This window comes from Phocoena phocoena, chromosome 2 (genome assembly GCF_963924675.1).
Source record: "Phocoena phocoena chromosome 2, mPhoPho1.1, whole genome shotgun sequence".
Classification (NCBI taxonomy): domain Eukaryota; kingdom Metazoa; phylum Chordata; class Mammalia; order Artiodactyla; family Phocoenidae; genus Phocoena; species Phocoena phocoena.
Genome location: NC_089220.1, coordinates 109,810,457 through 109,822,963, shown reverse-complemented (window position 1 = coordinate 109,822,963; position 12,507 = coordinate 109,810,457). Strand labels below are relative to the sequence as shown.

Here is a 12,507-nt window from a genome sequence, read left to right as displayed (position 1 = left end):
GCTCTTTCTGCATCTATTGAGATCATCATATGGTTTTTCTCCTTCAATTTGTTAATGTGATTTGTCACATTGATTGATTTGCATATATTGAAGAATCCTTGCATACCTTGGATAAACCCCACTTGATCATGGTGTATGATCCTTTTAATGAGCTATTGGATTCTGTTTGCTAGTATTTTGTCGAGGATTTTTGCATCTATGTTCATCAGTGATGTTAGCCTGTAGTTTTCTTTTTTTGTGACATCTTTGTCTGGTTTTGGTATCAGGGTGAGGGTGGCCACGTAGAATGAGTTGTGGAGTGTTTCTCCCTCTGCTATATTTTGGAAGAGTTTGAGAAGGATAGGTGTTAGCTCTTCTCTATAAACATTTGATAGAATTCGCCTGTGAAGCCATCTGGTCCTGGACTTCTGTTTGTTGGAAGATTTTTAATCACAGTTTCAATTTCAGTGCTTGTTATTGGTCTGTTTATATTTTCTATTTCTTCCTGGTTCAGTCTCAGAAGGTTGTGCCTTTCTAAGAATTTGTCCATTTCTTCCAGGTTGTCCATTTTATTGGCTTACAGTTGCTTGTAGTAATCTCTCATGATCGTTTCTATTTCTGCAGTGTCAGTTGTTACTTCTCCTTTTTAATTTCTAATTCTGTTGATTTGAGTCTTCTCCCTTTTTTTCTTGATGAGTCTGGCTAGTGATTTATCAGTTTTGTTTGTCTTCTCAAAGAACCAGCTTTTAGTTTTATTGGTCTTTGCTATTGTTTCCTCATTTCTTTTTCATTTATTTCTGATCTGCTCATTATGATTTCTTTCCTTCTGCTAACTTTGGGGTTTATTTCTTCTTTCTCTCATTGCTTTAGGTATAAGGTTAGGTTGTTTATTTGAGGTGTTTCTTGTTTCTTGAAGTAGGATTGTATTGCTATAAACTTCCCTCTTAGAACTGATTTTGATGCATTCCATAAGTTTTGGGTCATCGCGTTTTCATTGTCATTTGTTTCTAGGTACTTTTTGATTTCCTCAGTGATCTCTTGGTTATTTAGTAGTATATTGTTTAGCCTGCATGTGTTTTTATTTTTTGCAGATGTTTTCCTGTAATTGATGTCCAGTCTCATAGTATTGTGGTCAGAAAAGATACTTCATACGATTTTAATTTTCTTATATATACCAAGGCTTGATTTGTGATCTGAAATGATCTATCTTGGAGAATGTTCCATGAGCACTTGAGAAGAAAGTGTATTCTTTTGTTTTTGGATGGAATGTCCTATAAATGTCAATTAAGTCCATCTTGTTTAATGTGTCATTTAAAGCTTGTGTTTCCTTATTTATTTTCATTTTGGATGATCTGTCCATTGGTGAAAGTGGGTGTTAAAGTCCCCTACTGTGACTGTGTTACTGTTGATTTCCCCTTTTATGGCTGTTAGCATTTGCCTTATCTATTGAGGTGCTCCTATGTTTGATGCATAAATATTTACAATTTTTATATCTTCTTCTTGGATTGATCACTTGATCATTATGTAGTGTCCTTTAAAGTCTATTTTGTCTCAAATGAGAATGCTACTCCAGCTTTCTTTTGATTTCCATTTGCATGGAATATCTTTTTCCATCCCTTCACTTTCAGTCTGTATGTGTCCCTAGGTCTGAAGTGGGTCTCTTGTAGAGAGCATATATATGGGTCTTGTTTTTGTATGCATTCAGCCAGTCTATGTCTTTCGGTTGGAGCATTTAATCCATTTACATTTAAAGTAATTATCGATATGTATGTTCATACTACCATTCTCTTAATTGTTTTGGGTTTGTTATTATAGGTCTTTTCCTTCTCTTGTGTTTCCTGCCTAGAGAAGTTCCTTTAGCATTTGTTGTAAAGCTGTTTTGGTGGTGCTGAATTCTGTTAGCTTTTGTTTGTCTGTAAAGGTTTTAATTTCTCCGTCGAATCTGAATAAGATTCTTGCTGGGTAGAGTCATCTTGGTTGTAGGTTTTTCCCTTTCATCGCTTTAAATATGTCATGCCGCTCCCTTGTGGCTTGCAGAGTTTCTGCTGAAAGATCAACTGTTAACCTTATGGGGATTCCGTTTTATGTTAGTTGTTGTTTTCCCCTTGTTGCTTTTAATATTTTTTCTTTGTATTTAATTTTTTATAGTTTGATTAATATGTGTCTTGGCATGTTTCTCCTTGGATTTATCCTGTGTGGGACTCTGTGCTTCCTGGACTTGACTATTTCCTTTCCTATATTGGAAATTTTCAACTGTAAGCTCTTAAAATATTTTCTCAGTCCCTTTCTTTTTTTCTTCTTCTGGGACCCCTATAAATCGAATGTTGTTGCATTTAATGTTGTCCCAGAGGTCTCTAAAACTGTCCTCAATTCTTTTCATTCTTTTTTCTTTATTCTGCTCTGCAGTAGTTATTTCCACTATTTTATCTTCCAGGTCACTTATTCATCTTCTGTCTCAGTTATTCTGCTATTGATTCTTTCTAGAGCATTTTTAATTTCATTGATTGTGATGCTCATCATGTTTGTTTGCTCTTTAGTTCTTCTTGGACCTTGTTAAACATTTATTGTGTTTTCTCCATTCTATTTCCAAGATTTTGGATCATCTTTACTATAATTACTCTGAATTCTTTTTCAGGTGGACTGCCTGTTTCCTCTTCATTTGTTTGGTCTGGTGGCTTTTTACCTTGCTTCTTCGTCTGCTGTGTGCTTCGTTTTCTTCTCATTTTGCTTAACTTACTGTGTTTGGGGTCTCCTTTTTGCAGGCCACAGGTTCTTGGTTCCTGTTGTTTTTGGTGTCTACCCCCAGTGGCTAAGGTTGGTTCAGTGGGTTGTGTAGGCTTCCTGGTGGAGGGGACTAGTGCCTGTTTTCTGGTGGATGACATTCGATCTTGTCTTTCTGGTGGGCAGGACTGTGTCCAGTGGTGTGTTTTGGGGTGTCTGTGGCCTTATTATGACTTTAGGCAGCCTCTCTGCTAATGAATGGGGTTGTGTTCCTGTCTTGCTAGTTGTTTGGCATAGGGTGTCCAGCACTGTAACTTGCTGGTCGTTGAGTGGAGCTGGGTCTTAGCGTTGAGATGGAGATCTTCGGGAGAGCTTTTGCCATTTGATATTATATGGATCCGGGAGGTCTCTGGTGGGCCAATGTCCTAAACTTGGTTCTCCCACATCAGAGACACAGGCCTGACAGCCAGCCAGAGCACCAAGACCCTGTCAGCCACATGGCTCAGATGAAAAGGGAGAAAAAAAGAAAGAAAGAAAAAAAATAAGATAAAATAGTTTTTTAAAAAAATAATTATTAAAAATAAAAAAATTCAAAAGTAGTAAAAAAGAAAGAAAGAAGAGAGCAACCAAACCAGAAAACAATCCACCAGTGAAAACAAGTGCTAAAAACTATATTAAAAAAAAAAAAAGATAGAACCCTAGGACAAACGGTAAAAGTAAAGCTATACAGACAAAATCACACAAAGACGCATACACATACACACTCACAAAAAGAGAAAAAGGAGAAAAAAATATATATCCAGGTACGTGGGGAGTTTCTTGCCTTTCGGGAAGTCTGAGGTCTTCTGCCAGCATTCAGTAGATGCTCTGTAGGAGTTGTTCCCCATGTAGTTGTATTTCTGATGTATTTGTGGGGAGGAAGGTGATCTTCATATGGTATTCGTCTTTCCCTTTCTGAGTTACTTCACTTAGTAGATAATCTCTAGTTGTATCCATGTTGCTGCAAATGGCAATTACTTCATTTTAAAAAAATGGTTGAATAGTATTCCATTTTGTATATGTACCACATCTTCTTTATCCATTCATCTGTTGATGGACATTTAGGTTGTTTCCATGTCTTGGCTATTGTGACTACTGCTGCTATGAACATAGGGATGCATGTATCTTTTCAAATTATAGTGTTGTCCAGATATATGCCTAGGAGTGGAATTGCTGGATTATATAGTAATTCTATTTTTAGTTTTCTGAGGAACCTCCATACTGTTTTCCACAGTGGCTGCACAAACTTACATTCCTACCAACAGTGTAAGAATGTTCCCTTTTCTCCACACCCTCTCAGTATTTGTAATTTGTGGACATTTTAATGGTGGCCTTTCTGACTGGTGTGAGGTGGTACTTCATTATAGTTCTGATTTGCATATTTCTTATAAATGGCGATGTTGAGCATCTTTTCATGTGCCTACTGGCCATCTGTATGTCTTCTTTGGAGAAATGTCTGTTTAGGTCTTCTGCCCATTTTATGATTGGGTTGTTTTTTTGTTATTGAGTTGTATGAGCTGTTTGTGTATTTGGGAAATTAAGCCTTTGTCAGTCATGTGATTTGCAAATATTTTCTCCCAGTCTACAGGTTTTTTGTTCTGCTTATGGTTTTCTTTGCTCTGCAAAAGCTTGTAAGTTTGATTAGGTCTGTTTGTTTATTTTTGCTTTTATATCTATTCCCTTGGGAGACTGATCTAAGAAAATATTGGTACAATTTATGTCAGAGAATGTTTTGCCTATGTTCTCTTCCAGGAGTTTTATGGTGTCATGTCTTATATTTAAGTCTTTTAGCCATTTTGAGTTTATTTCTGTGTACGGTGTGAGGGTGTGTTTTAACTTCATTGATTTGCATGCAGCTGTCCAACTTTCCCAGTACTACTTGCTGAAGTGAATGTCTTTTCTCCATTGTATATTCTTGCCTTCTTTGTCAAAGATTAATTGATCGTAGTTGTGTGGGTTTATTTCTGTGCTCTCTATTCTGTTTCATTGATCCATGTCTGTTTTGTGCCAGTACCATGCTGTTTTGATTACTGTACTTTTGTAGTGTTGTCTGAAGTCTAGGAGGGTTATGCCTCCTGCTCTGTTCTTTTTCGTGAGGAATATTCTATATGTTCATCTTAGTATGCATTAAAAAGGAGTTTGTGGCCATTTGGCTGTATATTCTTATTATAACCCAGTTAGTGGCCTGTCATTTTACTTCTCTAAGCTAATTTTCCACATCTGTGTAAAACGGAGGTTATGGTTATGGGTGTGAGAGATAGGAGTTCGGGTTAGAACAATTTCTGATGTCTCTTCAAGTTCTAAATATTGTATTACATTATGGAAGCAAAATGCTCCACTGGTTCCATGACCACATCTATATTTGTCCATCATTGACTTGGTAATTTACTGTTAAGAATTTCACTAGTTATACCCATGTTGCACATGGATTTCTGAAAGATTTGGTTCTTTCCTAAATCATTTAATTTGCTTGGCTTTCTATATTAAAATTTGCCAGAATGTCTTTGTCAACAAGAATTTGAGTTGGCTTTCAAAGAATCTGAAGAAGGCTAAATATATATAAATGGAATGGGGTCATTTGTCAGTATGCATTCTTTTATTTCATTAGTTGAATTAATGTGTCAGCATTTGGCCCAGGGACTGTGTGTAACTGTTTTCTTACTGGTTTAGCTTTGCTGCTATCTTCCTTTTAGTTTGCAGTAAGTACAAAATAGTTACAAATTCTTGACTATTCTCACAGTCTTCCAGCTTCCATAAAGTATGTAAGCAATACATGTAGCTGTTTTTCTTTCTCTTCTGCTTGCTCTTTACTGGGTGTTTGCTTAGATGACTGTTTTGTTCTCTACTACTATGTAATCTAGTCACAATAGTTTTTATGTTCTTAAAGAAAAAAGCCAATTAATTGAATTAAATTATGTCACCATTACTTTTATAATCAAATGATCAGAGAAGGAAACTATCCTAATAAATCAGAGGCCCTTTGAAATCCTTGCATAAAGAGAATTATTAATCTGGTATCTTATTGAGAAAATTGACCATTGTATATTGGTTTTGTACTTTCCATGGTAATATTGTGTCATTTATTTAGATATCCTTGGAACAGAAGATCTTATTGTGGAAGTGACTGCCAACGATGCCGTGAGGTTTTATCCCTGGACCATTGATAATAAATACTATTCAGCAGATATCAATCTATGTGTGGTGCCAAACAAATTTCTCGTCACTGCAGAGATTGCAGAGTCTGTTCAAGCATTTGTGGTTTACTTTGACAGCACGCAAGTAAGATTTTGTTTTCCATGGACCTTGAATAAGAAATTATTTTGTGCTTTGTTTTTTTTAACCTTGCATTTTCTGTGAGTTCTCTTAATGTCTCTTTTTCTGTTTTTGTTTCTATGTTTCTTTCTCCTCCCTCTAGAAATCTGGTCTTGATAGTGTTTCCTCCTGGCTTCCACTGGCAGAAGCATGGTTACCTGAGGTGATGATCTTGGTTTGCGATAGAGTGTCTGAAAATGGTAAGGCACTCCAGTGGGATTGTAGGTGGTACATACGTTGTTACACTTGCCATTCCTTGGTAAACAATACATTGGTTTCCTTAACTTAGAACAGTATATCTTGTGTGATTTTATTACCTTACAAAAATATTTTCAGCTATTTCTCTTTGGAATCTTGCGATATTTACGTTTTATTTTTTAAGAACAGACACTTGGGGTTTGAGAAATCATTTTCCTTATATTTATTTAGTACGTCTTTAGAATAACATTGACATTAAAGGTAACACTTTGAGATTGTGGAGAGTATTGCAGCAATATTCATGTTTTATTTTATTTTTGCTTATAAAGAATCTTTTGCATGTTATTTTAGGTGTAAACCGACAGAAGGCTCAAGAGTGGTGTATCAAACATGGCTTTGAATTAGTAGAACTTAGTCCAGAAGAGTTGCCTGAGGAGGATGGTAAGTATTTATGTGTCAGGCGAAAGCATGACATTTGGATTCAGATATGAGCGATTATTTTAATTCAGGGAAGAAGAATCAAAGTGATATTCAAAACACATTTTTCACTAGCTCTTTGAAAAGATTTGTGCAGAATCCATTGATGCGGTCTGGTAATTGAATAATCCATTTATTTGGTTTTACCACCCATTTTAGGACTTTGGAAATGTTTGTTTTTCTTATGGGTAAAGGTAGAGATTTCTACCTTAAATCTTAGTCATTTTCCCAGTCTCTTATCCTTTCTCTGCTGCCAAAAAAAGGAGGGTTTGATCTATATTCATAAATAGTTAAAGTTTATGTTTCTTATTTTGAATTCCTAGTAACCTGAGGTTGAATTCCCAGGAACCCTAGGGGACATGTCAATACTATTTGTATGTCTTTTGGATATTTGAACCCACAAATAGACCCAGAATGCGCACCCCCGGGGTAACTCTGCACTTACCTGTCTTCTACTATACTTTGGACCTTCTATTCATTCTGCCTCTTTTTCCCCCTTCCCCCATTCCTCTTCTCATCTTTTCTTCCAAGTAGAGCTATGCTAGCTGCTGTGGAATCTACCAAGATAAGATGGGTTTTGGCCCACCAAAACCTTATAATCTGGTATAAGAGATGAAACAGGTATACAAACAATTGAATTACCAAGTGGAACATCATAAGTATTATAAAAATATGTATATCGGTGCTATGGTGTTTCAGAGACGGAAGAGGTTATTTATCTTCAGAAGTTCAGAGAACACATTGGTATGTGAAATCTCACATGTCAGCAGCTCCATGGGGAGGAAATGGAGAAGGTACTGGACTTAGAGTTAGAGGACTGGTAGCAAGATGCCAGTTGTTGTAAAAGACGTTCTAAGTAGGGCAGCCAACATGAATTAAAGTGCATAGAGAGGCTAAAAGTAATTATTACGTGAAACCTGTATTTTTTTTTAAAAAGAAATTAAGAAACACTTTTCTATATCCTGGTTTATTTAGAAGTTTTGTAACTGTTGTTACCTTAAGGAATAAAGCCCTGCCTGAGAAGAAGAGGACAAAAATGAAAGAAAAAGGCTGATTTTTCTTGCTGTACATTTTTAAGAATATTGAAAATTAATAAGTATAGTTTCTCTTCCATGTTTTTCTAGGACTCCTTAAACTTGTGCCTGTTTCGTGTATGTGAGCATGTGTGTGATTGCTTACTTCTGGCATTAGAATGTTCTGTTCTTCCCATTGTCCTTGAGGGTCAACATTTGAGTCATTTATTTTATCTGTTTTTATTTTGGAATCTCTGCTCCTTTATACCACTGTGCTTCTCCTTGCCCCTGTCTGAGGAGTGTTCTTGTATTAATTCAGCTTAATCTTTTATTTTATTCTATCTTGTTCCTTTATTATGATTTTGTGTCTTGTATATAAGACTCTTTTTTCTTTTTTGGCCATGCTGCACAGCTTGTGGGATCTTAGTTTCCCGACAAGGGACCAAACTGGGGCCCATGGCAGTGAGATTGTGGAGTCCTTACCACTGGAGTGCCATGGAATTTCCTAATCCAGCTTAACCTTAAAATAGATTTCAACATATCGTCTTTATGTAAGTTAACTAAAACCTTCCTAGAATGTTTTAATGCAAACTGTTCCCAAGCCATATACCCTCATCCTTTATTGGCACATGTTATTCAAACATCAGTATGAGACTTTATGCTTCTTTGTATTAAATTCAACTTACTGATTCTAGCTCTTTATTTCAGATCATATTTTTGGTTCCTGGTTATATCATCTGAAGTATTAGTTATTCTTTCAAGAATTGAATCATTCATAGTTAAGATAAACATAGCTTTTATTTCTTCATTTAAACACTGATGGTGATAAACTCATCTTTGTAGAGTATTTTTAGTTTAACCCTTCCCATATTTCTGTTAGGTTGCTAGAGTGGTATTCTTTAAATGAGTCATCAGTTCGTGAGTTACTGTGTCTTTCAGGCACCATGTTAGTTTAGGTAGTGAGAATGAGTAGTGAGTGAGAACTCAGTGAGACATGAGTCCTGCCTTCAAAGAGTTTTTAGTCTAGAGGGGAAGGTTACACCAGTAAATTATTAGTTCCAGTGCATCTTTTCTATGGGAGAGGTGTACCTGGTGGTGTCATCCCTACTTTACTTTAAGAATAGCATGAGTGATTTGCCCTTAATCGAATAGCTAATAAGTTATAGAGCCTGGGTTCACATTCAGATCTTCTGACTTCTAATTCTGTGCTCTTCCTTTTAAACCACCCAGGATTGGGCCAGGCCACTAGAGACAGGTTCTATATGGACTGTGTTCCATAAACTCTTAGGAGACTTTTCTCTTTAAACCCCATGAAAACTATTTCTGCTGTTATTTTCCATATGCAGTCTCACAATGCTCATTAGCTGAAGGATTTCCATTTCCTTTGCACACACTCATATCTATTGGTACATTGTAGCTAAGAATACCACCTTATTATTGGTATACTAACTGGGATTACTGCCCTGTCATTTTGAGTAGTATCAATTAAAGTCCAGAAGCAAAATAGTACCCATACTAAACTAATTAAAATAAGTTGCGTAATTGATGGAAACTAACATTTTCAGGGGAATATGAGTGGATTCCATTCATGAGGTAATGGGGTTGACTTTATTGTATAAACCTTTTATACTGTGTATTTATTTAATTGTTTTAGTTTCTAGAATATTCTTTTTTAAAATTGAAGTATAGTTGATTTACAATGTGTTAATTTCTGCTGTACAGCAAAGTGATTCAGTTATACATGTATATATACATATATATATATACATTCTTTTTTATATTCTTTTCCATTTTGGAAAATATCTCAGGATATTGAATATAGTTCCCTGTGCTATACAGTAGCACCTTGTTGTTTGTTCATTCTATAGTAATGGTTTGCATCTACTAACCCCAAACTCCCAGTCCATACCTCCCCTACCCCTGTGCCCCTTTGTCAACCACAAGTCTGTTCTCTCTGAGTCAGTTTCTGTTTTGTAGATAGGTTAATTTGTGCCATATTTTATTTTTAAAATTTTTTTATTTTTATAAATTATTATTATTATTTTTTGGCTGTGTTGGGTCTTCATTGCTGCGCATGGGCTTTCTCTAGCTGTGGCAAGTGGGGACTACTCTTCATTGTGGTGCATGGGCTTCTCATTGTGGTGGCTTCTCTTGTTGTGGAGTATAGGCTCTAGGCATGTGGGCTTCAGTAGTTGTGGAGCGTGGGCTTCAGTAGTTATGGCTTGTGGGCTCTAGAGCACAGGCTCAGTAGTTGTGGTGCACAGGCTTAGTTGCTCTGTGGCATGTGGGATCTTCCCAGACCAGGGCTCGAACCCATGTCCTCTGCATTGGCAGGCAGATTCTTAACCATTGCACCACCAGGGAAATCTCTGCCATATTTTAGATTCCACATGTAAATGATATCATATAGTATTTGTCTTTCTCTTTCTGATTTACTTCATTTAGTATGATAATCTCTAGTTGCATCCATGTTGCTGCAAATGGCATTATTTAGTTCTTTTTTGTCTGAGTGGTATTCCATTGTATATATGTACCACATCCTCTTTATCCATTCATCTGTTGATGGACATGTAGGTTGTTTCCATGTTTTGGCTATTGTGAACAGTGCTGCTGTGAACATAGGGGTGCATGTATCTTTTTGAATTATAGTTTTGTCCAGGTATATTCCCAGGAGTGGGATTGCTGGATCATGTAGTAATTCTATTTTTAGTTTTCTGAAGGACCTGCATACTGTTTTCCATAGTAGCTGTACCAACTTACATTCCCACCAGCAGTGTAGGAGGTTTCCCTTTTCTCCATATCCTCTCCAGCATTTGTTATTTGTAGACTTTTTAATGGCCATTCTGACTGGTGTGAGGTGATACCTCATTGTAGTTTTGATTTGCATTTCTCTAATAATTGGTGACGTTGAGCATCTTTTCATGTGCCTACTGGCCATCTGTATGTCTTCTTTGGAGAAATGTCTCTTTAGATCTTCTGCTCATTTTCGATTGGGTTGTTTGTTTTTTTGTTGTTGAGTTGTACAAACTGTTTATATATTTTGGAGATTAAGCCCTTGTCTCTTGCATCATTTGCAAATATTTTCTCCCATTCTGTAGGTTGTCTTTTCATTTTTTTAATTGTTTCCTTTGCTGTGCAAAAGCTTGTAAGTTTGATTAATTTTGTTTTTATTTCTATTGCCTTGGGAGACTGACTTAAGAAAACATTGGTACAATTTATGTCAGAATGTTTTGCCTATGTTCTCTTCTAGGAGTTTTATGGTGTCATGTCTTATATTTAAGTCTTTAAGTCATTTTGAGTTTATTTTTGTGTATGGTGTGAGGGTGTGTTTTAACTTCATTGATTTGCATGCAGCTGTCCAACTGTTCCAGTACTACTTGCTGAAGCGAATGTCTTTTCTCCATTGTATATTCTTGCCTTCTTTATCAAAGATTAATTGACTGTAGTTGTGTGGGTTTATTTCTGTCCTCTCTACTCTGTTTCATTGATCCGTATGCCTATTTTTGTACCAATACCACACTGTTTTGATTACTATAGCTTTTTAGTATTTTCTGAAGTCTGGGAGAGTTATGCCTCCTGCTTTGTTGTTTTTCCTCAGGATTGCTGTAGCAATTATGGGTCTTTTATGGTTCCATAATAAGATTTTGGATTATTTATTCTAGTTCTGTGGAAAATGTCATGGGTAATTTGATAGGGATCACATTAAATCTGTAAATTGCTTTGGGTAGTATTGCCATGTTAACAATATTAATTTATCCAAGAGCATGGGATATCTTTCCATTGCTTTGAATCCTCTTTTATTTCCTTTATTAATGTTTTATAGTTCTCAGCATATAAGTCTTTCACCTCCTTGATAAGATTTATTCCTAGGTATTCCATTTTTTTTTTGGGGGGGGGGTGCAATTTTTTTTTTTTTTTTTTTTGCAGTATGCGGGCCTCTCACTGTTGTGGCCTCTCCCGTTGCAGAGCACAGGCTCCAGATGTGCATGCTCAGTGGCCGTGGCTCACGGGCCTAGCCGCTCCGCGGCATGTGGGATCTTCCCAGACCAGGGCACGAATCTGTGTCCCCTGCATCGCAGTCAGACTCTCAACCAGTGCGCTACCAGGGAAGCCCTTAAAAGGAATTTGTTTTTTACAATCCCGTTCTGATATTTCATTGTTAGTGTAAAAGAATGCAACTGATTTCTGAATGTTAATCTTGTATCCTGCTACCTTGCTGAATTCATTTATTATATCTAGTAGTTTTTGTGTGGTGTTCTTAGGGCTTGCTATATATAGTTTCATGTCATCTGCATATAGTGACAGTTTTACCTCTTCCCTTCCAATTTGGATACATTTTCTTTTTGTATCTGATTGCTGTGGCCAGGACTTCCAATATTATGTTGAATAGAAGTGGTGAGACTGGGCATTCTTGTTCCAGATTTTAGAGAGAAGGATTTCAGCTTTTCATCATTGAGTATATTGGCTGTGGGTTTGTCATAAGTAACTTTTATTGTGTTGAGATATGTTCCCTTTATACCCACTTTGGTAAGAGTTTTTATCATTAATGGACGTTGATTTTGTCAGGTGGTTTTTCTGCATCTATTGAGATGATCATGTGGTTTTTGTCTCTTCTTTTGTTGATGTGGTGTATCACATTGATTGATTTGCATATGTTGAACCATCCTTATGAATTTAGGATGAATCCCACTTGGTCATGGTGTATGATCTTTTGTATATTTTGTTGGATTCAGTGTGCTAATACTTTGTTGAGAATTTTTGCTTCTAT

At 36.3% G+C, this 12,507-nt stretch overlaps 1 protein-coding gene across 1 annotated transcript in view; it reads left to right on the top strand.

The window, feature by feature from the left end:
* Positions 1 to 12,507, top strand: part of AAGAB (alpha and gamma adaptin binding protein) — an 81,644-nt gene that overhangs the window by 21,620 nt on the left and 47,517 nt on the right. Inside the window, exons 2-4 of the mRNA XM_065871987.1 lie at positions 5,828 to 6,018; positions 6,155 to 6,251; positions 6,601 to 6,690. Of these exons, the coding sequence (XP_065728059.1) occupies positions 5,828 to 6,018; positions 6,155 to 6,251; positions 6,601 to 6,690 (378 nt within the window). The remainder of the gene's footprint in view (positions 1 to 5,827; positions 6,019 to 6,154; positions 6,252 to 6,600; positions 6,691 to 12,507) is intronic.